Here is a 25,304-nt window from a genome sequence, read left to right as displayed (position 1 = left end):
ACTGCCGTCCACTCAGCACTCACACATCTGGACAAAAAGGACTCATACGTTAGAATGCTGTTCATAGACTTCAGTTCAGCATTCAACACTATCATCCCTCAACAGCTCATTCAAAACTGGTCCAGCTGTTGGACTTTCTTACTGGAAGACCTCAGGCAGTACGGGTTGGCAGTAACACATTCAGCACCATCACACTGAACACTGGGGCCCCCCAAGGATGTGTGCTGAGCCCCCTCCTCTTCACTTTGCTGACCCACAACTGCACACCGTCACACAACTCCAACCTCTTTATTAAGTTTGCGGCTGACACAACTGTGGTTGGTCACATTAGCAACAGAGATGAGACAAACTACAGGAGCATTTTGTGACTTTTTTTCTCACTTTTACTTTGTATGTTTTTTTTTTCTTTCGCTATTTTATTTTGCTGCCTTATGTTAAACTGCTTATATATTTATATATAAAGCAGTTTGGTTCCAAAACGCAATAAATCTAAATATATTTTTTTTCTCTTTTTTTATGCAATAAATCCATGATACTTTTTTTTTCTCAAAATGCAATAAATCCATTAAATCATGACATTTCCCATACATTCAACTTCCAAAAGTGCATTCATCTTCTTTGCCATGTTCCATTCATTTAGTTGACTTGTGCTATGTGCTGTAACAAAAACATAAATGGCATTAATAAAAACACAAACACAGACAATCTATGCAATATCACGCTCATAATGGAATGCGATTCATCTAATGAATAGTGTAGCTTGTCAGTGATCTATAGCTCTGTGTATTAAATGCACCTGAATCATTTCCATCTGAAATCTTGAATGAAGATTTATTGGTACTATTAATCACAGAACTGGCTTTACTGACGAAATGCGCATGACATCATATAATAACTCATGATATGCATAAATAATAATAATAATAATAATAATAACAATTTACCTTAAATGTATAGTTTATTTTTGTTATGTTTAAATTTTGTAAAAAAAAAAAAAAGAAAAAACTTGCTACTTTATAGACACATTTTATTGTAAATTTCATTCAGTCCTATATTCCACAGCAGTCAATTTTGATATTTAATCTCTTTGAGATATCACAACCTTTCAAGTATATCAGAACCATACATACACAAAGGACGTGTTGGGTCTTAATCTTGCTCATCCTTGTTCTTTGAGTCATGGTTTATCTGTTCATGTCCCTTCACATTTAACCAGAACTTTACCACCTTCTCCGGTGACCCCGCAATTGCTGTAATGACCTTGGAAAGGTCTTGACTTTTAGGATCTTTTATATAGGTCCGAAACTGAGAAGGATTTGGAGGGCCAGAGGGATTTATGCCCAACCATTTCAGACAAGCACCCACATAAGCATCCTCCATGTTAAAGGGTTTTATGGCTTCAGAAGCCTCAACTATTTTGGGGGGAAGATCATTGGAGAAAACATATCCCATTCCAAGTACATACGTGGGGTATTTCGGTTCAGGGTACAGTTCCTTAGGAACATACCATTTTGAGTTTTTTCTCCTGACGACAGGCCGGTCCCACATCAAGTAGCCTGTAATGTAGTTCTCTCTGGGTGTGTTGGGTGCCAATAGCAGGCTCATCAGGTTCTCCACATTTATGTACATGTCAGAATCAACCTTCATACTAAAATTAGCTTGAGAGCAACAAGTGGCCAACCAGTCCATGATCACCATTGTCTTTATGGTCAGGTTGAAGTAGGAGTCCACAAAGTTGCTCTGCACTAAATCTCTGTGTTGACGGCTCTCTTCCTCCAGCTTCTGTTGAGCTTCAGGTCCTCCAGTCAAACCCACCAAGAACAGAGTCAGCACTGCTTTTCCCTGCACTGAGCTCTCATTCCCCCATGTGCTCCGGATGGCGTTACGAGCCTCTACCTGATGGGCCGCCACAGGGACCATAAAGACCAGGAACGGATCCCACTGACTACATTTATCAGGTTCATCCAGAATAAAATGATAGTTGCTTGGATGTGCTATATATTGGAGAATTGATTTAGGTTCTGTGCTAACGGATGCAATGGGGTTTTCCACTGTGGTAGTTGTTTGAATAGTTTGATTAATTAAAAAATTCCAGACATTTTTTTTGCCAGACAATTCCTCAGACACATTATATAGCTTAGTTTGCTTTGCAATGTTAAACCAGGTGAGAGTGTGTGTGACTGGCATGAGAGAGAAATCGTAAACATAAGCAATAATAAACACTAATGATGTCAGGATGACCAGCACAACAAATCCTTGTTTAACGTGACCCATCTCTCCCTTGAGCCAAATGGTACCTTAGAAACAAAATGTGGGGACAAAAGAAACAGAAAGGTTAAAAGACAAAATAATCTTAAGACTGGTTTTTGCTTTAATATATTTATTTATTTGTACAGAGCTCCTTGAAAGTTTGTGAACCCTTTAGAATTTTCTATATTTCTGCATGAATATGACCCAAAACATAATTATATTTTCACACAAATCCTGAAATTAGACTAAATTAATCCAGTCAAACAAAGGAGACAAAAAACTATATACTTTGTGATTTATTTACTGAGAAAAATGATGAAATTTTAAATATTTGTGAGTGGCAAAAGTATGCGAATCTTTGCTTTCAGTATCTGGTGTGACCCCTTTTGCAGCAATAACTGCAAGTAACGTTTCTTGTAACTGCTGATAAGTCCTGTACAATGTTTTGTTTTAGACCATTCCTCAGTACAGAACCACTTCAACTCTGTGATGTTGGTGGGTTCCCTCCTATGAACTGCTTGCTTCAGGTCCTTCCACAAAAATTCAATTGGATCAAGGGCAGGAATTTGACTCAGTCATTCCAAAACATTAGCTTGGTCCTCCTTTAACCATTCTTTGGTAGAACGACTTGTGTGCTTGCGGTCGTTGTCTTGATGCATGACCCACTTTCTCTTGAGATTCAGTTCTTGGACAGATGTCCTGACATTTTCCTTCATAATTTGCTAGTATAATTCAGAATTCATTGTTCCATCATTGATGGCAAGCCATCCTGGACCAGATGCAGCAAAACAGGCCCAAACCATGATACTATCACCACCATGTTTCACAGATGGGATAAGGTTCTTATGCTGGAATGCTAGTGTTTTCTTTCTCCAAAAATAACACTGCTCATTTAAACAAAAATGTTTTTGTCTTATCCATCCACAAAACATTTCTCTAGTATTCCTCTGGCTTTTCTACATGATCTTTAGCAAACTGCAGACCGGCAGCAATTGAATTCTCTTGTTCAACTTTCAGGAATTGTATGGAAATTTTTGGGTTATATTTATGCAGAAATATAACAAAATCTAAAGAGTTCACAAACGTTCAAGAAGCACTGTATATATACAGTTTTATGCAATAACAGCCTGTCGACACATCTTTGCCACTGATAAATTTGTAGATTTGGAACAATGTTTTGGGTCATTGTCCTGCTAAAACAACCGACCCCAACTGTGGAGGTAGAGACCTTAAACCTTTGTGTAATTTTTTTTTTTATCCTTCTCCTAATTCAAATTGAATAATTATCCTAGTTTTTAGGTCAATGAATGGCATATCACTACAATATATATATATATATATATATATATATATATATATATATATATATATATATATATATATATATATATATAGAAGCAAGAGCAAGGAAAGGGAAAAGAAAAAAGAAGTAGTATAAAAAATGGATGAATGATTATATGGTTAAATGATTATAAATGAATAAAAAAGCAAAGATGTATATGTTAAAATATTTATATGATGTTACCTGTTGTGCAGTTCCTCTTTTCCTATTAAAAAAAGTTAACATTTAGCAGTTAAACAATAACAGTTAAGAAATATTACCGAAAAAATTATCAGTATTTCAAAATGCAAACAATATCAGTACGTGTTCAAGTGTCCTGTCACTGTATGGAAGTGGGTTCTGTGAAGTCAGCATGGCCTGAACGTATGTCTATGAGCAGTTTTGGGGTGACGTATTACAAGAATTGTGCGACTCTTTTCCTGGGTTTTTTGAAGGCAGATCAACGTTCACAACAAAAAAATTAAAATGAAGCAGAGATTAGGGAGCTCCTCACTGTCCGCACTGAAGCCGAGATCGTTTACCAGTTTAGTGGAACGGTATGCATCACATTACACGTCACATCCTAATGTCACATACGGGATCGTTACTGGATGTGTGTCAACCATAGACTGTATAAAAACATGGACATAGTGTCCGTGACATCAATCATAGGTTTCAGAAGAACGTTTTTAAAGGCAAAAGTAGGCAGAGTGGGCCATCGCCATCTTTGCAGCACATCATGCCCGAAATGGGCAAAAAGGCGGGTGCATATAGACAGCAGCGGCATTCCACCTTTTACTTAAGTGGCCGCGCCTCTAAATATACAGAAATATGAGGCTTAATATAATTTGAACGGATGAGTTATAAAAAAAAATCACCCACCTCACAGTTGCCATGAAGGGCAAAATTAGCTATATAGATCAAAACCATTTTTTGAACCAGGCTGTAAACATGTTTTTTATGCTGTAAGGTTGGGCATTTTAACACAGGGAGTCTATGGGATTGACTCCCTTTTTGAGCCAGCCTCCAGTGGCTAGTTGAGGAAATACAGTTGAGGTTGCTGCTTGGTGTGAACATACACTCAGACTAGAGAAAATCACTGGCACCATGAAGGAACCAAAATCAAACGATCCCGGGACAAATCACGGGACATATATTCCGTGCATTTCCAGAATCTCTGTGTGAAAGATGCTTTTGCTTTTCCCTTTACTCACTGACACCGTTTCTGTCCCTGTGATAAATTTGGAGTAAGGTGCAAAGTCAAAGGCAGCTCTTCTTTTTAATAACATTTGGGTTTTTTTTTTTTTGTTATTGAAAAATAATTACAAATGTTACCTTGGCATCTGACTTAAAATAAGTTAAGGCACCTTTATTATTAAAAATTAAATGAAAGGAAATTAAAATAAAACATACAAAAACAAATAACTAAATTAATCTAAACTTAAATGAAAACTGAAAATAGTGAAAAACATATTAAATAGACAATAGATAATTAAAGGTACAGGTTGTAGGACCTGCCACTAGAGGGCACACTACCAAAACAATAACAGTCGCGTGGTTTGATGACGCTACGAAGGAGCGTGGAATGATGGGATTTGTTGTCTTCTAACACAACATTGGTCATACATAGCAAAAGCGAGTTCAACGATTAGCGCGAGTAGATTAGTAGATCAGACTATGGATCAGACGCATCCTCGCGCGGGTCTAGAGACGCAAAGCCCTGCCTTTGGCGTGTATGCCCCATAATACTAATTTTGTTGATCGTTATAATAGCATACATTTTCTGTAAAGATACGAATCAAAACAACTCACCTGTTGAGTAAAACACAAGCAAGATCGGCATCTCTTTCTAGTTGAAGTTTGTCGCAAAGCTATCTCCATCTAGAAAATGCAACACCTATATTGATCCTCGCTCTTTCTCTCCTCTTGTCCCAAACTCTTCTTGGGTCGTTTGGTTGGCCCATATGCTTACGTTTACGGGAGCTGTCCTTGTCGACAGAACCAGCGGCAGGCGGTAAACAGTAATTATGCTCCATAAATAAGTAACACAATCCACCATAAAATGTGCACAAAGAAGTAAATAAGGAACTGCTTGAAGCAAGCTAGTGGTTTGCTGGACGCTAGACACTACTTCTGCATTTGTCCACGAACACTGTTGTCATGTGGTTTCTATGTCAGTAAAGGCAGTAACAAAGGGTAACTAACATCTAACTAACCCATCCAAAGTGCACACACACAGCATTGAACACACACCTGGGGCAGTGAACAGCCTTTTATGCTGCAGCACCCAGGGAGCATTTGGGGGTTCGGTGCCTTGCTCAAGGGCACCTAAGTTGTGGTATTGCCAGCCTGAGATTTGAACCTACAACCCTAGAGTTAGGAGTCAAACTCTCTAACCACTAGGCCACGACTACCTCTAAAGTGTTGTAACCCCAACAATGCTCATGGAAATATTCACTGCAATACAGTGACAGGACACTTGAACACGTAACTGTCATTCTTTAACTGTTAAATGTTAACTTTTTCAAATAGAAAAAGAGGAACTGCTTGAAACGTAAGATCATATAAAGCCTTTATCATATACATCTTCATTTTTAAATAACTTATAATCATGTATCATTTAACCATATAATCATTTATCACATTTGATTATATTAACTTATTACTTAATCTGATTTCCTTTCCTTGCTCGTTCTTCCTTGCTTTTATTATTGTGTGGTTTCAAGAGATGATTGTCTTCATTTTAAAGGTTTTAATGTCACACTATGATGTTGTGAAGACTGAAAGAAGATTGTTAATATCATTTGGGGTCTCATAAAATATTTGGTGTTTATAGGATCTTGTAAATAGACTGGACTTAATATTCCTGACATGAAGACTTGATCTAACATTTTTGGTCAGAATGATATTGACACGATCCACCACTATAAAATAAACTGTTGCCTAAAAACAGCATATGAAAATTCATCCCTTACTGTATTGGTCTTTGTATGTAAATTATAGTTTAAACAGGAAATAAAAAAGCAGGGGTGAACATACCTCTTCCGTATGCATTCGATCGCCATTACCACATGTTATTCTTATCTAAAGAATCCAATGAAAGCAAAAGTATCTCAGTTGTTTTGCCCTACAATACCTGAGTTAATGTGTTCCTTCTTATAATCATTCAACCAGGGGTGGGGCTAAAACGTGAAAAAAGTACTGAGAAAAAGAAAAAGGAAGAGCCACAAGAGGATTCTAGTTGTCCTCTGTATATAACATAACTCAAATATGTATTTGGCAGCTCACAAAAACTAAATAAAAATATTAAAATGTTAGAATTTGTCTAATAATGGCGGTATCCACCATCAAGGTTTTCTGAAATTCCTGCAACTTTTATGAAGTCAAAGGCAAATGTTGTAAATAATATTGCTATTTAAATATGACAAGCTCATAGCTCGTAAGATATGGGAAACACAATTTCAAACGGACTTTGCATTTCCATTTAAAATTTGGCAGACACTGTGCGTTCGCTTAAACGAAAATGCAAATGGTAATGCACGATTTGCATTTGCGTTTGGATTATATCACAATTTATGCGTCCAAAAATTGAAAACGCATTTGCAAATCCAATTTGCAATTCCTTTTGAATAATGTCCGTAATATCATTCCATATTTATGCTTTCAGGTTGAAAATAAAACTTATATAGTACAGTTTGTGATCTAAAATGGTAATTTTATATTAACAGCTGTCAACCATGTCGGTACGCAAATGCGCTGTCAGAACATATTAATATAACGCACTTTTTATTTTGGTCGCGCATGCGGACCTGCGGACCACTTATGTGCACCCCTGGCTATTAATAGCTGCTGATATATTCCTCTCACACATGCAAATATTATACACATTATTTATACATTTATTCAAACAAAAATCATATTTCACACAGCAAATGATTTTGTTATCTGCTATCCATTCAAAGGGGACATGTTGGCTTTTAATTTTGCTCATTCCTGTTCCTTGTGTGCTGGTATCTGTTCACTTGTGTCTTTTTACTTTTTGCCAGAACTCTATTATCTGCTTTGGTGACCTTGCAATTGTTGTAATGACCTTGGAAAGGTCGTGACCTTTAGAATCCTTCATATAGGTCTGAAATTGAGAAGGATCTGGAGCCCGTGAAGGTTTTATGCCCAGCCGTTTCAGACAAGTGCCCATATACGCATCCTCTATGTTAAATGGCTTCATGTCCTTGGAAGCATCAACTACTTTTTTTGGAAGATCATTGGAGAACACATATCCTACTCCCAACACATATGTGGGGTATTTTGATGCGGGGTACAGGTCTTCTGAGACATAATACTTAGATTTTTTGTTTCTAATGACATTCTGGTCCCACATCAAGTAGCCTGTAATGTAGTTCTCTCTGGGTGTGTTGGGTGCCAATAGCAGGCTCAGCAGGTTTTCCACGTTTATGTACATGTCAGAATCAACCTTCATAGCATAAGATGCTTGAGGGCAACGAGTGGCCAACCAGTCCATGATCACCATTGTCTTTATGGTCAGGTTGAAGTAGGAGTCCACAAAGTTGCTCTGCACTAAATCTCTGTGTTGACGGCTCTCTTCCTCCAGCTTCTGTTGAGCTTCAGGTCCTCCAGTCAAACCCACCAAGAACAGAGTCAGCACTGCTTTTCCCTGCACTGAGCTCTCATTCCCCCATGTGCTCCGGATGGCGTTACGAGCCTCTACCTGATGGGGCGCCACAGGGACCATAAAGACCAGGAACGGATCCCACTGTCTACATTTATCAGGTTCGTCCAGAAGGAAATGATAGTTGCTCGGGTGAGCCACATGATGATGCACTAAAATGTGATGTTTTTGTGCGGTAATTGTTTGAATGATTTGTCGATTAGTTGCAAAATTCCAGACAAATCTTTTGCCAGATAAGCCTTCAGTCACCACATTATAAGACTTATGAGTCTTATTTACAAGGTTAAACCAAGCGTGACGGTCTTTAACTGGATTGAATGAGAAATCATAGACAAAAAAGATGACAGACAATGATAATGTCAATGCAACCAGCAGAACAAAACCTGTTTTAATGTGGCATTTTAAATCTCTGTCATGAGCGGAACAGCACCTGAGAAAGAAAGAGAAACATAAGTGTCTATATAATCTCCTTCGGATCAGTTTTTATTATATTACTGAAAATATGAATCTTTTGAATATTACTACACTTAAATAAGTAAATAAATGTATGCATTTAGCAGATGTTTTTCTCAAAAGTGACTTACAGTGAATTCAGGCTAACATTTTTTACCTATCATGTGTTCCCTGGGAATCGAACCCACAACCTTGCACTGCTAACACAATGCTCTACCACTTGAGCCACAGGAGCACAAATAATTTAATTTAAATTTCATTTAAAAATGTACTACACTTATACTAATAATACTACATTCTTAAATGTATACTTAAGTAGATGAGAACATTTTAATGTCGCACGCACACAGCCAGGGACAATAACACCACAAATTCTCATAAAATATATATTTTTCGAAGATGGCTTCAAAAGAATCTCTTAACCCAACACTGATCATTTTTGAGTATGGTTTTTGTATGTGTTTGACATTCAAACATGTTATGATGCTAATCAGTCTCATTGTCCTAAAGTTGCTGGGCTGGTTTTCTGTCTTTATTACACAATCTTCTTTCTCACAGTTTGTGATTAAATATTGCTATAAATGGAAGGTTGACATGAATTTTAAAACAAAGAAACATGCATTTGGGACACATCTTTTTCCAGAGTAATAACCAAATATTATTTGTATTTGTTGCCATATTTTATGCATTTTAGCCAGTAGTGTACAGTCTATAATCAGGCGATGTTATTTATAACTAATTTGAAATGTCTAATGATAGCCAACTAAAGTTTGTTGATGTATTGAATTGCAAAAATCTGAAACTAGTCTCTATAACTAGCCCCTTTCCTCATACTCATAGTCCTCGCCTGTATGAAAAGCACAATTTGAATAGCAAATGAAAGCAGAGATGAACATACCTATTCCACGTGCTTCTGATCACCATGTCTGTGTGTTTGACTGCTCGTCTAAAAGAATAACTGAAAAATGCATTTTTTTTTTTTCCTTTAGTACCTGATGGGGGTGGAGCTGAAACCTCTTCCAATACAATTATAAGAGGAACTTTCAACAAATGTATTTTTTAAATACTTTTTTTTTCTTTGTCTTTTACATTTAAAATTTTTTATATAAACTGTTACCTAACATTACCTTTTCAAATGCTTTTCTTAAATAAATAAATAAATAATTTAATTACATTTTCTAACATTTAAACTGTTTGCAACACCATTACCAAGTCTGTCCCTCACATAGGACAGAGGTGTGTGTTTACTCCAAACCATGTGTGATGCCTGAAATGTTTAAGTGGGTGGTCCTTCCTATGAAACAGTGGACAAAGTGTAATATATAAAAGTCAGTGCTTCAGATACATAATATTTCTCATTTGCTAAAAGCAATTTTGCTACACAAGAAGCACGTTCAACTCGTACATGCAGATGGTTGTCATGGTAATAAACAATGTAAACAACAACCATTTGCATGTCCGTGCTTAATGCACATCTCGCATATGAAAAGCATTTTAGAGGGCCCTTGGCTTTTGGGGGCCCACTACGTCTGCCCCTGAGTCCAATTGAGCCATTAATCTGATTAGAACCTGATTTTTTTGGTTGCATGTATAGCAGGTGCAAATTACAAATATGCAGATTTTTGTAAAGTGAAGTCAAAATGCAAAACTCAATGGAAATATCACACGACTGAAATGTCATTGCAAATCATATTTTTGCATATTTTGCTGCTTCAGTATGTAAGATCATTTTTCCATGTTTCAAAGGTATACTGAAAAAAATAAATTCTCTACTCCCCTTGTCTTCAACTTCATCTGCACTGCTTGTATGCTGGATATTAGCTTCTGGGTCAAATCCTGACTGATGGCGATTCATTCTTGCCTTATCTCTCAGAGTTGATTACAATGTGTGGGCCTCTGCTTGTCCACTCGCCTTTTGAGGACTGACCACATGTTCTCTATGGGACTGGGATCCGAAGAGTTACCTGACCACAGATCCAAAATTTCAATGTTATGATCTTCGAGCCACTTCTTTATCACGTGCTTTGCGACATGGTGCTCTGAGACATAGTACTTCGATTTTTTGTTTCTAATGACATCCTGGTTCCACATCAAGTAGCCTGTAATGTAGTTCTCTCTGGGTGTGTTGGGTGCCAATAGCAGGCTCAGCAGGTTCTTCAAGTTTATGTACATATCAGAATCAATCTTCATAGCATAGGATGCTTGAGGGCAACGAGTGGCCAACCAGTCCATGATCACCATTGTCTTTATGATCAGGTCGAAGTAGGAGTCCACAAAGTTGCTCTGCACTAAATCTCAAAATGGTCCAAAATTTCAATGTTATGATCTTCGAGCTACTTCTCTATCACTTGCTCCATAATGCTGGAAAATGCAAAAATCATCACCAACTTGCACATGGATTGTTGAAAGAAGTCACTCTTGCAGGACGTTGATACAATTCTTTATTCCTGGCAGTGTGTTTGAGCAGAATTATGAGAGAACCCACTCCCTTGGTTGAAAAATGACCCCACACATGCATGGTCTTAGGATGCTTCACTGTTGACTCGTCACAGGACGTTCACCTTTCCTTCTCCAAACAATCGATTTTCCAGATCTCCAAAACAGTCGGAAGGACGCTTCTGAGAAAATAACTTTGCATTAGTTTTCTGCAGTCCAATTTCAGTCTGTTCTTGACGTTTTTCTTGGAGAAGTGGCTTATTTGATGCACCATTGGAGACACGATTCTGTAGCTGACTCCTCAGGAGGAGATGGTCCTGGCGCTTGCTGGACACTCTGGGACGTCCTGAAGACTTCACTGCAGTTGAACCTCTCTCGTTGAAGTTCTTGATGATCCAGTAAATGGTTCTTTCAGGTGCAATATTCTTTGTAGCAATTTCCTCTAATGTGGGGCCATTTTGATGCAAAGCGATGATGACTGTGAATGTTTCTTTGGAGGTAACCATTGCTAACAAGAACACAATGATTGGAAGTAAATCTTCCCTCCTTTTAAAATAATCAGTCTGCTCTTACAATTACAATTAGTCTGATAGTGATTTTACCTGACTAGTACTCATTCACACTTTCACATGTGCTGCTGATATGATTAGTCCATTAATGTTAGCTGGTCTTTTTTTTTGTCAGGATCAAAAAAACTCCCTCAGATGAAGGACAATAGCTGATTCTTGCCAGCTAGGTGGCGCTCTGACACCCTGAGCAGTGCTTTTAATGTATTTCATACACCGTTATTTAACTGACACAATCAGACACACAAGAAATTATATGAATCATGTATTTGCAATTATACATTTAGAGCAATACCATTTCTTTAATTTAATAACATTTTCTTGAACCTAACCTACCATTATAAAGTGTACCCAAAACAGAGCAATAAATAACTTAATAGCAGTGAACCAAAGTTTCACCATCAAAAATATATAGTATAGAATGAAGTAGATCCATTGTGGTATATTAGTTTGTTCAGGGTGCCTTTCGGATCTTGTTTTGAGCAAATTCTTCAGCCCAGTGCAAGAGGTCTGTGATATTTGTGAGCTGACCGCCTTTCCTCCCAAGCGTGCACAAACAGAATGAGCCCATATAATGGCTGAGTAAAATGCAAATGACTCTGTAAAATGCAATTCGTATACATGATAACTTGTATAGAACTCTTGCATTGTGAACAAATTTTTAATAAAATTTAGTATTTTTATTTATTAGGGGGCATGAAGTGTCCAGATATTACAGAAAAAAATGCATCATTAAATACATAAAATGATTGCCCAAATCTTGAAGTATTCACCAAAAACCTCATACAATTTTTTTTTATTATTATTATTATTTTTTTTTTATGGCTGTAAATAAAAACAATGGTACATGTCCAAAAGCATAGCAGAACCGTTGTACTTAGACGTGGCTGCTGGTTTTTATGTCTGTGTTATTATTATCCTACATGTGTGATTGTGTTCCTGGTTAATCCCCGCACTGACGAACAGTAGAGGCGCGTCTCCTCTCGGACGACATATCCTGGTGCTCGTAACCTTCCTCGAAAAAGTCGATAAACCTCCGCCGTACCATTTAAGATGTGTATTCTTTATGCGAATTCTAGATGGACAGGGTCAAGCAACGTCTTAATCCCGCAGATAAAGCACTTAATTTTTTTTTAAAGCTTACAGTGGACCGGTTTCACAAACCACTATGCACGCAGCCATCTTGCCGCGTCACCGCGTCAAACAGCAGCATCCAATCAGCGACGAGAATGAAACTGAAAATGAAACCAAACAGGACATTAAATATATTCTACGTAAATATGAAAAATATAAACAAAATCTTTACAAAAAAATGCAGTAATGTGCTGATGAAAATATATAACTTATGTATATAAAATATAATGTATATAATGTAGTAAACAGGTAATGAGATTTTGTGGTTACGTTTTTGTAAGCTTTTAAAACAAACAAATAATACACCAATCGCTATTTATATCTCCTCAGTGTGGTCCTGTTTGTTCAAACGCATGTAGTGAACCACATTAACAACCCAAAAAAATCTGATCAGTAAATTAGAGTAAAATCTACATATTTACAATACCATTCAAAAGTTTGGGCTTGATAAAACGTCAATGTATTCGAAAGTGTGTATTAATATTACTACAATTGAAAATAACTTTTCTATTTGAATGCATTTAGAATGTATAGAAATATCTCAAATGTAATTTATCCGCCATTATTTCCAGCTTCAGTGTCCTTCAGAAATCATTCTAATATGCTGCTTGTGTTCAAGAAACTTTTCTTATTATTGTTGAAAACAATTTTCATATTTTGTCATTTTTCCCCCAGGATGTTTTGACAAATAGAAAATTTAAAGAAGAAAAATATGAATGTATTTGAAATAGAATAGGAATAATAGAATAGTAAGAATGTGATGCTTCCTTGTTGACATTGTGTGCATTTCTTAAAAAAAAAAACAACAACGACCACAAACTTTCCAATACCGTAGTCCAAAACTACTTGATTAAGTAAAGATCAACCCACATGTTCAAGTACATCGTTTATTATTATATCATTATTGTCACATTTGTTACCAGCTGAACTACAAAAGTGTAGTAGCTTGTCTTGCATTGCTGCATCATGAAATGTTCCTTCCATTGACCCTCATGAGAACATGCAAACAAAAGATAAAGAGCGATTGCATGAGTATCTTTCACTCGATGTAGCTTTCACTCGAGCACTGCTCCCTTTTAACACTGTGAGCGGTGTTCAAATCACCTAATGATCAAAATGTACAAAATATATTGATATGCTTCCTCGCTGGCTAATATCAGTCAGCATATTTGCTACAGTAGCAGAGAATACAAAAGTAAATCATGCTTGAGAACAATTAAGGCACTTGGGTTGTTGGGTTTATTCTGTCAAACAGACGTCCCTTCTTTAGACTCTTCAGCTTCCTGTAGACAAAAAAAAAAAAAAAAAAGGTTACTGATACATTCCATATGAAATAAGCTTGGCAAAGTTTGACAGCCCTACATTTGCAATTGTTTGGAAAGAGTTTATAATGTACCTTGTCATGTAACTGTTCCTGCAGGTTCTTCACAGTCTCGGTCTCTTTGTCTAGCTCTTCCTGAGTGCTTTTCAGAAGCTGTTGAAGTTTAGTGGCTGCCTGGCCGAGGTCTAATGTCAGCTTCTTCTCTTTCTCCAGTCTCTCCTGACACAGACACATGCAACAATATACACTGTTAGAGAGCAGAGCTCCTGAGTACGCTCTTTAAAACGTTATTTGAATGTGACAACATAATATTGCGCTCTTCTTTATTTCTATGAATAAATCTCGGACGGAGACCTTAAGTTCTGCAGTCGGTCCTTCTCCAGCAGCTTGCAACTTTTCTAACTGAGCTTCGAGATCCCAGACGCACTTCTGAGCCTGAGAGGAAAAATACATATAAAAAGGCCTAAGAATTTTAAATTGTGAATACTAGTCTACATAATAGTAACTCAAATTTTATAAAATACATAAGAAATTAAAAACAAACTAAATTATATACTAAAATTAAATAAAAACTTATTAAAATCTAATGAAAACAAAATAAATGCAATTAAAAAAAAAATTAACAAGCTTAATTTAAAACAAAATCTCAGATCAACAGTGAAAAGAATCAATAACAAAAAAAAAAAAAAAAATAACAACTGGCAATAATACCAACAAATATTTAATTAATATAAAAACAATTAAATTTTTAAAAAAGTAAAAAAATTGAATACAAACTAGTTAAGTTGAAATTAAATCACTTCAAAATAAATCAAGATCAACTCAAATTGAATTAAGTCTAAATATAAAGTAAACCCAAATGAAAGGAATTTATAATAGATTTTTTATTAAATTAGATTAATTTAGGTCCTATTGGTATTTCTATTGATTTCTATTTGCTTTTTGTTTGTTGGAGACCTTAATAATAATAACAATAATAGGACTAGCTTTTATGTTATCCAGAATAAAGAGATCCAAAAATCCCTCTGAAATGAGTCACCTGTTCATAGTGCTTTGCAACCTGCTGTCGAATGTCCTCTTCTGTCTGCACTTTATTTGTTTCCTCCTCCAGCTGTGTTTTCACCTGTGAAGTTTCACATTGGGGAGTATAAGACTCAAACTGTCACAGTTACACACCCACAGTAGGACACAACAGCATATAGATGCACACATTAAAAATCGCTCAATACAAACAAACTAAAAAACAACAACATTGATCAGGGAGCTGTCTTTAGGCCAGGCAGCATATGATACATAATCCATGCTACACCCTCCTTCACCAAAAGGCTTTTATGAAAGACAAAGAACACGAGATGGACAAAACACAAACTGGGAAATGAAAACAGATACAGTTAATAAATGCACAACCAGTATTGACCTGAGTAGACTGTGCACTCTCCTGTTTCTGTACTTGCAGAGTCACTTCCTGTATCTCCTGCTTGACCTGTAACGCACAGCTGTCACTCAAAGTAGAAAGCCATGCGTTCACCTGAGACAAACCCAAGAGAAACTTACCAGTGAAAGTTCTGCTCTCTGTCCCTGAGCCTCCGCTTTGGCTGACACCAGCTGGACCTGAGTTTCCGAGAGCAATGCCTTCAGCTGAGAAGAATAAAAACATCCCTTGAGTGAGTCATTTTACCTTCCTTGGGTAAAGACTTCTTAAATTAAACATTATTATAATAGAACCAACAAAAAGAAAGAAAAGAAATGAAAAAGTTAAATAACCTTATTAAATCAGTTGGTCGTTTTACCTGAAACATCTCTTCTGCATATGTTTGACTGATGGTTATGGACTCCAGTTGTTTCTCCAGCTGTGCTTCCAAAAGCATCACCTGCCCCTTCAGCTGCAAAGAACCAAGAAATTATACATCTGTTAGAACATGTGCAGTTTCTCATAGAAAGAAAAACTCATTTGGTATTGAAGCAACATGAGTCAGAAACCCGATAACACGTCCCCAAAACTGAAGAACAATGCTAAATGTAAGCATGCACCTGATCGGTGTCTTGTGTTTCTGCATTTATCTTCTCGATCGTCTCCTCTAGGACCTTCACCTGATCCAGGGCCTGTGGGAGAGCCATATAGCTTAAAGGGATAGTTAACCCAAAAATGAAATCATCCCATAATTTACACACCCTCAAGCCTTTCTAGGTGTGTATGACTTTCTGCTTTCAGACGAATCCAGTCCAAATTATATATTTAAACAAAATGGCCTGGCTCTTCCAAGCTTTATAATGGCAATGAATGGGTGTTATTTATCAGTGGTCCACAAGAAGTCCATTAAAGCGCATCCATCCATAATCAAAACTGCCCAACACGATTAATAAGAGGCCTCCTAAAGCAAACTGATGCAGTTTTGTAATAAAAATATTCAATTTAAAACTGCAATCTCTAGCTTCCACTAAATGTTGTACGCTTGTTCACAAGAGAGTGGCGTTCCAGCGGATGATGTAGGTGTAGCGTAAACTCTGCTCAGAAAATACGAAAGCCAAATCGCAGAGGAGAGAGCAAGACAAAACACCAGTCACGAATTAGAAGTCCAAAAGAGGATTTATAAAGAAGAAAGTTGGAGGATTCCAATATAAGCCAAGAGGAAACTGGTTTTCCTTTGTTCCTGTAAACAAAACTGGCTTCTCGTGACAGTAGCATATTCTCACCAGATCTTACGCTATGACTGTGTCCTCCACTGGAACATCACTTTCTCGTGTTCACATGTACAACAGTTAACGGAAGCTAGAGATCACGGTTAATAAAGTTTTAAATAAGGATAATTTTCTTACACAAACATATCACATTTCTTCAAGAGGCCTTTATTAACCCCCGGAGCCGGTAGGAGGACTTTTTAATGATGGATGCATTTTTTTGGGGGCTTCTTTTGGACTACTGAAGAAAAAAAAAAAAAAAAAAAAGGGATGCCATTATAAAGCTTGGAAGAGCCAGGACATTTTTTTTTTTATATAACTCGGTAATCATGGGGTAAATTTTAATTTTTGGGGTGAATGATGACAGAGCAAAACCATTCGGTGTAGTAAAAGTTAATTCTTACCGCCTGTTTTTGCTGCTCAGCATCTGAAATCTTTGAATTCCATGTAAGCTCACCGTCCTCGACACTCTTCTGCAGAGCTTTCAGCATGCTCTCCTGTGTAAAACACCATGAAAAATTTTAGAGCTAAAAAGTTAACGTTTACAGAATTTGATATTATAGTTTTATTCTGCGTTTTAAAGATACACATTATGAGATTGATAATGAAGGGGTTATTCTATAGCCATATCTTGTAAAGCAAGATTTTTTTTTCTTTCTTTCTAGATATTCACCACCTAGTCTGTAAATCCTTTAATTCATTATGAATTCTTTCTCTTCAGGTCTTTACTGACACCTACTGGCTTGGATGTATGAAAAAAGGCAACCTGATCTCAATATTGCAGCCAAAGGAGAAGTTTTTTTATTTAGATTTATTTTTTTCAATTTTATTGATATGACTGAAGTCTCATGTGAATATAAATCAGTCTAAACTGGTAAATCAGTAAAATCTGCAAAAAGTAAAAAAAAAAAAAAAGTGTCTAGTTTATATTTGAATGATAAAGGTGTATCGCTGTACCGTTTCACTGAGAGTTGTTCTGTACTGTTCACACTCTGCCTGAAGTGATCTCTGGCTCTCCTCTGACAGAGCGAGTTTCTGCTGCAAATCCTGACACATATTTTCAGATGAGCATCAAGCATGAGAAGGAAAAAAACGTGCATTGAAGATATGTGATAATGATGATCTCTCACCGTCAAATCTGAGCTTGACTCTGTGTGCTGCTGTTCTGCTGGACTGTGTGCGAGGGTCTTCTGTGCTTCATGTGTGAAAGCTTCCAGCCAGTTGGACTAAAACATGATTTTTTAAATTAAATGACCCATACCTGCTCGAAAACTAATCAACACGTACGTAGTTTAAAAAAAAAAAAAAAAAAAAAAAAAAAAAAAAAAAAAATTCTAACCTGTTGTGTTTCTATGCTGATGTGAGGGAAGAGTTTCTGGAAGGCGTTTCTGGTGTCTGTCTGAAAAGAGCTCAGCTGCTGCTCAATTTCACTCTGTACACACACACACACACACACACACACCTTTGATCACTTGAACTGAATTATACCACATGAAATGTTTAATAGTTTTAGCCAACTACTGCATTTTGATGATAATGAACATGCCATTCTTCATGGTTTTTGTGTAGATGGACAATTAAGTGTGTGTTTATACGGTGCGTGTATATCAGGGTTACCTGTGTAGCCTTGGATTGGCTCAGTCTTTCTTCACTCAGCCTCTCAGCAGAAGCCAAAGCCTCCACCGCAGCATAGTTCTTCTCACACAGCTCCTGAACACACACATCAAGACACAACAATCAGATGTGGATAGATTTGTAATTTAGAGCCGAAGGACTAAGGGATAGACAGATGAACTGGCAGGTATTTAGATATGGATGGACAGACAAGTTAGATATGAACAGATGTGCAGAGCAGATATGATGGGCATAGATCGATATAGACAAATGAGTGGGTAGATTAGGACAGACTTGATGTAGACAGAAGGGTGATTAAATACGCCTGGACAGATAGGCAGTAATGGACAAGTTGGATAAGTATGGATAGAAAGGTAGAGTATAGATGGATTCACATTGCTCTTGGCCTTAATTCTCTCCATCTCTTCTTTAAGCTGTTGAAGTTCCTCCTCCAGTGAGATCATGCGTGCATCCTTCTCCAGACTGACACCAAAAAAACCAAAAGTCATTATCAAAAGCATAAAAAAAATAAAAATTTAATTTAAAAATATCTAAAAAAATAAAATAAATAACTATTAATAATAATCTCTTACTTCTCAAATTGTGCCTCTGCTACAGTGGTACCAGCCTGTTGATATACAGTTATAAATCAATTAACGTGTTACGCACATGGAAATATTAAATTATCAAATGCTCCACTCACACTTTCCATTTTATCCAGCTGAGCCTGTAGGGATGCCACCAAATCCTCTTTCTCTTTCAGACTGATGGAAAGAGAGAAAGAAACTCAATCTAAATAGTCTAGGAAACCGACTTAAAGAAAGCAGCAGCTGTATTGCATACCTGGTTTTAAGTTGGTCGATCTCTGCGGTGTATTCCTTCCGTTCGGTGTTGGCCTCATTTACCCTGAAAAAACGGGTCCATGTTTGGATCAGAGACTAGAGAGCTTGATACGGTATGTACAGATAACTGAAGTTCTGGTAACAATAGATGTGATTGAGTCCATCTTAAATTTGAAGATATCATACCTATTCAGAGTTTCCTCAGCCTGAGATCTCTTTACTGTGTCAAGCTCCTCCCTCAGCTGATGAAGCTCTGCGTCCAGTGAGGTCAGCTGGGCTTCCCTCTCTTTCAGACTGCAAACAAATACATCGAAATACTACCATCAAAAAAAACAAAAAACAAACAGTAGTAATAAAAACGACACATAGTAATTCAATCATATGAATCCAAACAGAGTTCACATTACCTGCTCCTCAAATGTTCAACCTCCTTCTGTACGGAATCAAAACAGGGATGAGAACAGTATAATTATTCATTCCGAAAGTTACATGCAGTACAGTATCTGATATTAACCTGATTTTGGTGCATTGCAATGGCAACCATATCAGAGTGCCAAATATGTGTACCTGGACCTCCGCCTGTTCTGCTGCTCCCGTCTCCACAGAGGGCTTTTCCTGAGACAGCTGTGCTCTCAGTATCTCCAGCTCTTCACATCGGTCTTTCAGCTCCGTCTCTGTAGCACGCATACGCTCCTGGAGTTCTAAAAGAATAAATAATTCCCATTTTAAAAATTACATAAACATAAAATGCTACAAAAAGAATATGGCTCCTTTAAATGTCTTCTAAAACTGACTTTTTCCCCCATCCGGGAACTGAGTCAAGGGACCACTCATATTCATATCAAGAGAAAGATGTGTGTGTTTGTGTGTACTGACCGGTGAGGGTCTTGGCTTGCTCCTTTCCTGCGTCTGCTTGAGCCTGAAGGGTGGTGCTGCTCTGCTGAGCCTCACGGAGTTCCTCAGTGACGTGATCCAACTTCTTCTGCAGAGCCTGCTTTGCTTCCCCATGGGACACCTAAACACAGACAGAAGGACTAGTTAAAAGAACAGTTCACCCCAGAGCAACCATTTAAAATTGTGTGTAAAAGGCCAAAATTTAAGTTAAATCTGAAGCAAAGGATAGTGCTTTGTGTTTTTGGAGCCTGACAGTATGTGTGGCCTACTTTTGTTTGTGCTAGCTGTTCTTCGGCAGCCGCCATCTTTGTTTCCAGAGTCTTCCTGCGCTCTTCTTCAGCTTGCTGAGCCACCGTGCGCTCATTCAGCTCTTGGCTGAGATTCACACAGTCCTGACGCAACTTTGCCAACTCTGCATTCTGCCTGTGTGCATGAAAAAGCCACAGATTCACATAGAAGAAATGGATGGATGTGACATTTTATACACGGAGGCAGGTTCAAAGCTAGTTTGGGGTGTGTAGACCAGATTCGATCCTGCATCTCCATAGCATGCTCTAACAACTGGGATTTCTGCACCAATCAAATGCAATTTCACAAATAGTCGGATTTTTCCATTTTCTCAAGAAAAAAGTCAGCGGAGCTTGTCTGGGCAAAACTCGGCAGCAAGATTAGCCAGTGCATTTCAATATGGTTGCTAAGGTCCAAGTCAAAGAAAACCACGCTCAAATCTCTGGTCCCTAGATAGGTCTCCCTCTGTTCAGGTTATTGGATTTTTCCCACCCAGTTTGGCATCCACCACTTTTTTTTTTAAAATCTATAGGGGAGTGGAAAGAGTTACGCCAAAGTTTGACACTTCATTGGATACACTATAAGGTTACGATGGCAATACCTGCTTTCGGCCTGGCTAGTGGCTTGATTGAGGGCATCTCTGAGAATAGAGTTCTCCTGTTGCATACGGGCCAGCTGAGCATTCGGTCCGTTCTCCAGCTGCTCCTGCAGGCTTTGGATCTGTGGCCACACAAACAAACAAACCATTCAATAACCTGACAACATACTAGTCAGCTTCGTGAGAAGGAACTTGTGAGAAGCTGGTGACCTTGCTGTTGAGCTGTTGTGTCTCCTTGACATGCTCCTGGTCAGAATCCTGCATACGAGCCTGAAGAGCAGCAATCTCCTGTCCACGGGTGCTCAGCTCAGAGCTCATATGGGTCTCTACGGATGTCACCTTGCTCTTTGCAGAACTCAGCTCCTATTACCCAGAGCAATGAGAGTCAGAGAAGTTTGATGTCGATTTTCCAAATAGGACATTTTTGATCAACATCATTGTTGGTCCTATAGGACAACTCAAGTCACTCAAGCTTGATCAAGAGTGGAAACTAGCTTGAACCTTGTTTGTTCAGCTATGCATGTTGATAGGGGTCACCTTGGTAAGCTCCCTGACACGGGTCTTGGCTGCAGCTACGTTTCCCTGCTCAGTGGTCAGCTGCTTTTCCTTTTCCTCAAGCTGCTTCTTCAATGCCGCCATTGGGTCACCCTTTTGAGATGCCTACCGATAAAAGAAGGAAAAATATATGAGTGCTAACAGAAAGAGACAAGTATTAGGGGTTTGAAGAATGGTTGATCTGGTGTAGAATTTGTACCAGTTGCCAGGAGTCCTTTCCTGCCTTCTTGCTGATGATCTCAAAGAGTTTCTGTATCTCTGACTCATTGAATGATGCACTAGTCAGACTGGAAACCACAGTTTTATATGCTGATGGCTGGGGAGCATCGACCATTTCCACAGAAACCACTTAAAAGAAATTCAAAATTAGGATGGACTGATGAGGGTATTTCAAGGAGTGCAAGTTTAAATGGCTACCATTACATCTGTCTTAGATTCAAGATGGATATGTCTAAAGGAAACTCACCTGGCTCAGGCTTCTTCTTAGACTTCTTTTTGGTTGGAGCTTCAGTTTTGGGTTCTTCAGCTTTAGGGGGGGCAGCAACCTCAGCGGCAACAGCTGCTTTCACTGCCACCTCTGCAACTACTGGTTCCTGTTTAACTACAACTTCTGGGACCTCTACAGGTTTGACTGGGGCCGGTTCCACCTTGGCCAACTTCTTTTTCTTCTCCTTGGGGGAAGGAGCAACCTCAGTGGCTACAGCTGCTTTCACTGCCACCTCTGCAACTACTGGTTCCTGTTTAACTACAACTTCTGGGACCTCTACAGGTTTGACTGGGGCCGGTTCCACCTTGGCCAGCTTCTTCTTTTTCTTCTCCTTGGGGGAAGGAGCAACCTCAGTGGCTACAGCTGCTTTCACTGCCACCTCTGCAACTACTGGTTCCCGTTTAACTACAACTTCTGGGACCTCTACAGGTTTGACTGGGGCCGGTTCCACCTTGGCCAGCTTCTTCTTTTTCTTCTCCTTGGGGGAAGGAGCAACCTCAGTGGCTACAGCTGCTTTCACTGCCACCTCTGCAACTACTGGTTCCACCTTAACTACAACTTCTGGGACCTCTACGAGTTTGACTGGGGCCGGTTCCACCTTGGCCAACTTCTTTTTCTTCTCCTTGGGGGAAGGAGCTAGTGGGGCCACCACAGCATTTACAGTGGGAGGGACCGCACACTTAATCTTAGGAGCTGGTTCAGGTACAACTGGCTTGGGTTTAACTTCAGGTTCAGGAACAGGCAAAGGTTCAGTTTGGGGTTCCAGTTCTAGTTTAACTTGGGGCGCTGCATTGGGCTCACCGTTCTCAACCACAGGTTCAGGGATAGGCTCAGGCTCTGAAAGGTTCCCATTTGGCTTCTCCTTCTTGGTCTTGTTTTTCTTTTCAGATGCCTTTTTCTTCTTGTCAGAGCGCTGGGGTTGGATCTTGTCAGAGTCATGCTTCTGTTTGGCCAATGCTTCCTCATACGATGTCTCCTTCATGGAAAATGTTGACACAAGCGTAATGCCAATTGCAGAGAACACCATGAAGCCACCAAACACCACAATTCCCAGAGTTTGAGGGTCGTAAACATCCATCTTTGCGCAGTCCTTTCCCTTCTAATCCCGATCCTACAAATATGCAAACAAGGACTATTTAATGTTAAGGATTGTTGAATGTTAACAACAACAACCACGTCCTAGCATTTCCTACAAGTACCAAGAACTTTTTTAAAAATGAACTTCTTTTTTCTTGAACAGACATAAAAAGCTACACTAAAACTTATGTTGCATTTTTGCATCATTACATTTACATTGAGGTAGATGGCCAATTTAACAAGTTCTATCCAGTTGTAGATGTCTTCATAAATGGGCCTACATAATGTTTTGAAATATATTATTCAAGAAACACTAAAGTGTTGTTAAACTGGTATATTGGTCTTTAGGATACACCTGTTTGTGTGGATGAAGCAAAAGCTTTCAGTTACTGTCAGAAATATCCTACAAGCATATTTGTCACCTAGAAGCCATATTTCCATCTTTGTTGTGTATTAATCATTTGGCTAGTCATGTGTTGTTGAGCTTACATAAAAGGGCAAAAAACTGGTTGCACAATGCTGAGTGGGTGGCAGTAAAAATGATGCCTTGAGGCACTGTGAAAAATCTCCTCCCCTTGCAAATTTAAAAAAAAAAAAAAAAAAAAAGTTAATTTCCCTGAAGCCAGCACCGCCATAACTTTTTCCCACTATTTCATGCAACACCACACGGAGACCACGGTCCTCAACATTCCTCATTCACAATCAGTTTCCAGAGGCCAGGTCTGTGTGCAGCAGACCATAATAACCTTCCCCTAACCTCACGTTTACAACTAGCCTGGAATTTCTATAGAGGGGGAATCTAAATATCTGCCTCAGGCGATCAGGTAAGGAGGAATGCTGATAGGGCTTAAAGTAAATACTCTTTACAGCATATAACTTAACACATGCATTATAAACTGCTTTGTTTTTATAGAATAGCCTTAAAGAGCACCTTCAAAAAGCCCTGTGGTGGTGCTATAGCACAATGATGATACCAGATGGTGATACCACAGTACTTGTTCTAAACAATATTTATGAATTACTTCAAAGAACCCAATATTATTAATATGGTACATGTCCAATAACATGGTAACACTGATGGTTTGTTAGTGAAAGCGCGTGGAATGTGATCATGAACTCCTCAGGTCTGGGTCTAAAGAAATACTGTATTAAAAAGTTTTTCATTTTTTTCCTTCTTGCAAATACTTTCCTGAAATGATCACAATTTTGGATCCACATGTGAAGCCCAGAAGAGAGAAACCTTAGCAGACAGGAAATACAAAGCTCCTATATGCAGGACACATACTCCACATCAAATGAAAGCAGGCTGCTTTCTTTTATCGGATATTAACCCTTGCAGGAACACTGCTGACGTTACATAAGAACCACCAATAGAATTCCAGCTCATCTGCTCTCTTTAAAGCTTATTAAACAAAGCGGTTTTATCCCCCAATTTTCAACTTAATGATTACTTTGGTTTGATACAATCGAATAGTTTTTGTTATTTTTTTTAACCATTTTCTTCTTGAATGAACTGCCACTTAAGCATCACACATACAGGAGAATACTAGACGCATGAAGAACGCAATGAAAGGTAATTGGAAACTAAAAGGTAAACAGGGATATATGATGATTATTAAGTGTTAAAGTCTAAAGACGCTTTTAAAGGATAAAAATCATTTCAATATTTTAAATCAAATGCAAGAAGACAGAAGGCAGAAAATCCCGTTACTCAAAACGGTACTATAAAGCCAACCAAGGTACATTAAAAGGAAGTGTGAAACTATAAAAAAATAACAGACACGTTCTCTTCACGCAGAAGCAAAACTTTTGAATCAGATCACCACAACACACAAGTTCAAACTAATTAGAGAACGCAAATTATTTTCAAACACTAACGTTACCAACCTAAACAAGGACAGTTTCAACACCACCGTTAGTTAGACTGGCAAACTTTAGCCACTTGATATTACCGCAGCACTGGTGGAGAAAACACACATAAAGAGTGATAAAACGCTTACCTTAGGTCAAACACACAGTGATTAAGAATCGCCGCTGACTTTTGGAGACTTTTGGAGTCGTGGCACTTTTTGCGCAGCGCCCGCCTATGAAGGGGATACGCT

General features: G+C 38.2%; 3 protein-coding genes across 5 annotated transcripts; all 3 read right to left on the bottom strand.

Annotated features, from left to right (window-relative positions):
• Positions 1-1,047: 1,047 nt before the first annotated feature.
• Positions 1,048-6,691, bottom strand: LOC113064632 (beta-1,3-galactosyltransferase 2-like). Its single transcript, XM_026235460.1, has 2 exons — positions 6,611-6,691; positions 1,048-2,297 (listed from the first exon to the last, which is right to left on the bottom strand). Exon 2 carries the CDS (start codon positions 2,272-2,274, stop codon positions 1,150-1,152), a length of 1,125 nt encoding a protein of 374 aa, XP_026091245.1. The 5' UTR covers positions 2,275-2,297; positions 6,611-6,691; the 3' UTR covers positions 1,048-1,149.
• A 767-nt stretch (positions 6,692-7,458) lies between these two features.
• LOC113064631 (beta-1,3-galactosyltransferase 2-like) lies at positions 7,459-9,650 on the bottom strand. Its single transcript, XM_026235459.1, has 2 exons — positions 9,610-9,650; positions 7,459-8,688 (listed from the first exon to the last, which is right to left on the bottom strand). The coding sequence occupies exons 1-2, from the start codon at positions 9,633-9,635 to the stop codon at positions 7,590-7,592; spliced, it is 1,125 nt and encodes a 374-aa protein (XP_026091244.1). The 5' UTR covers positions 9,636-9,650; the 3' UTR covers positions 7,459-7,589.
• Positions 9,651-13,720: 4,070 nt separating this feature from the next.
• LOC113065126 (ribosome-binding protein 1-like) lies at positions 13,721-25,304 on the bottom strand. 3 transcript variants are annotated; one of them, XM_026236326.1, is made up of 29 exons: positions 25,203-25,304; positions 22,748-23,236; positions 22,105-22,309; positions 21,838-21,986; positions 21,621-21,743; positions 21,294-21,446; positions 21,087-21,205; positions 20,467-20,620; positions 20,180-20,318; positions 19,871-20,004; positions 19,711-19,736; positions 19,490-19,597; positions 19,305-19,367; positions 19,165-19,225; positions 19,055-19,089; positions 18,857-18,944; positions 18,465-18,557; positions 18,187-18,279; positions 17,978-18,073; positions 17,805-17,894; positions 17,252-17,344; positions 16,200-16,271; positions 15,959-16,051; positions 15,723-15,806; positions 15,586-15,651; positions 15,208-15,291; positions 14,523-14,603; positions 14,244-14,387; positions 13,721-14,130 (listed from the first exon to the last, which is right to left on the bottom strand). In XM_026236326.1, exons 2-29 carry the CDS (start codon positions 23,201-23,203, stop codon positions 14,095-14,097), a joined length of 3,138 nt encoding a protein of 1,045 aa, XP_026092111.1. In that variant the 5' UTR covers positions 23,204-23,236; positions 25,203-25,304; the 3' UTR covers positions 13,721-14,094. The 3 variants fall into 3 exon arrangements, with proteins under 3 accessions (XP_026092111.1, XP_026092109.1, XP_026092110.1); XM_026236324.1 differs by having other exon boundaries at positions 22,105-23,236; XM_026236325.1 differs by lacking the exon at positions 15,586-15,651 and having other exon boundaries at positions 22,105-23,236.

Source organism: Carassius auratus, chromosome 47 (assembly GCF_003368295.1).
Source record: "Carassius auratus strain Wakin chromosome 47, ASM336829v1, whole genome shotgun sequence".
In the NCBI taxonomy this organism is placed as follows: domain Eukaryota; kingdom Metazoa; phylum Chordata; class Actinopteri; order Cypriniformes; family Cyprinidae; genus Carassius; species Carassius auratus.
This window is presented reverse-complemented; position numbering and strand designations above follow the sequence as displayed.

Excerpts from the sequence above, each read along its gene's own strand:
- LOC113064632 (XM_026235460.1), bottom strand. The coding sequence starts at position 2,274 with ATGGGTCACGTTAAACAAGGATTTGTTGTGCTGGTCATCCTGACATCA.
- LOC113064631 (XM_026235459.1), bottom strand. The coding sequence starts at position 9,635 with ATGGTGATCAGAAGCACGTGGAATAG. Across the intron at positions 8,689-9,609 it reads ATCAGAAGCACGTGGAATAG|GTGCTGTTCCGCTCATGACA; the intron begins GTATGTTCATCT and ends TTTCTTTCTCAG.
- LOC113065126 (XM_026236324.1), bottom strand. The coding sequence starts at position 23,203 with ATGGATGTTTACGACCCTCAAACTCTGGGAATTGTGGTGTTTGGTGGC. Across the intron at positions 21,206-21,293 it reads CACAACAGCTCAACAGCAAG|ATCCAAAGCCTGCAGGAGCA; the intron begins GTCACCAGCTTC and ends GTGTGGCCACAG. Across the intron at positions 17,895-17,977 it reads AGTCAAGCTCAGATTTGACG|GATTTGCAGCAGAAACTCGC; the intron begins GTGAGAGATCAT and ends AATATGTGTCAG.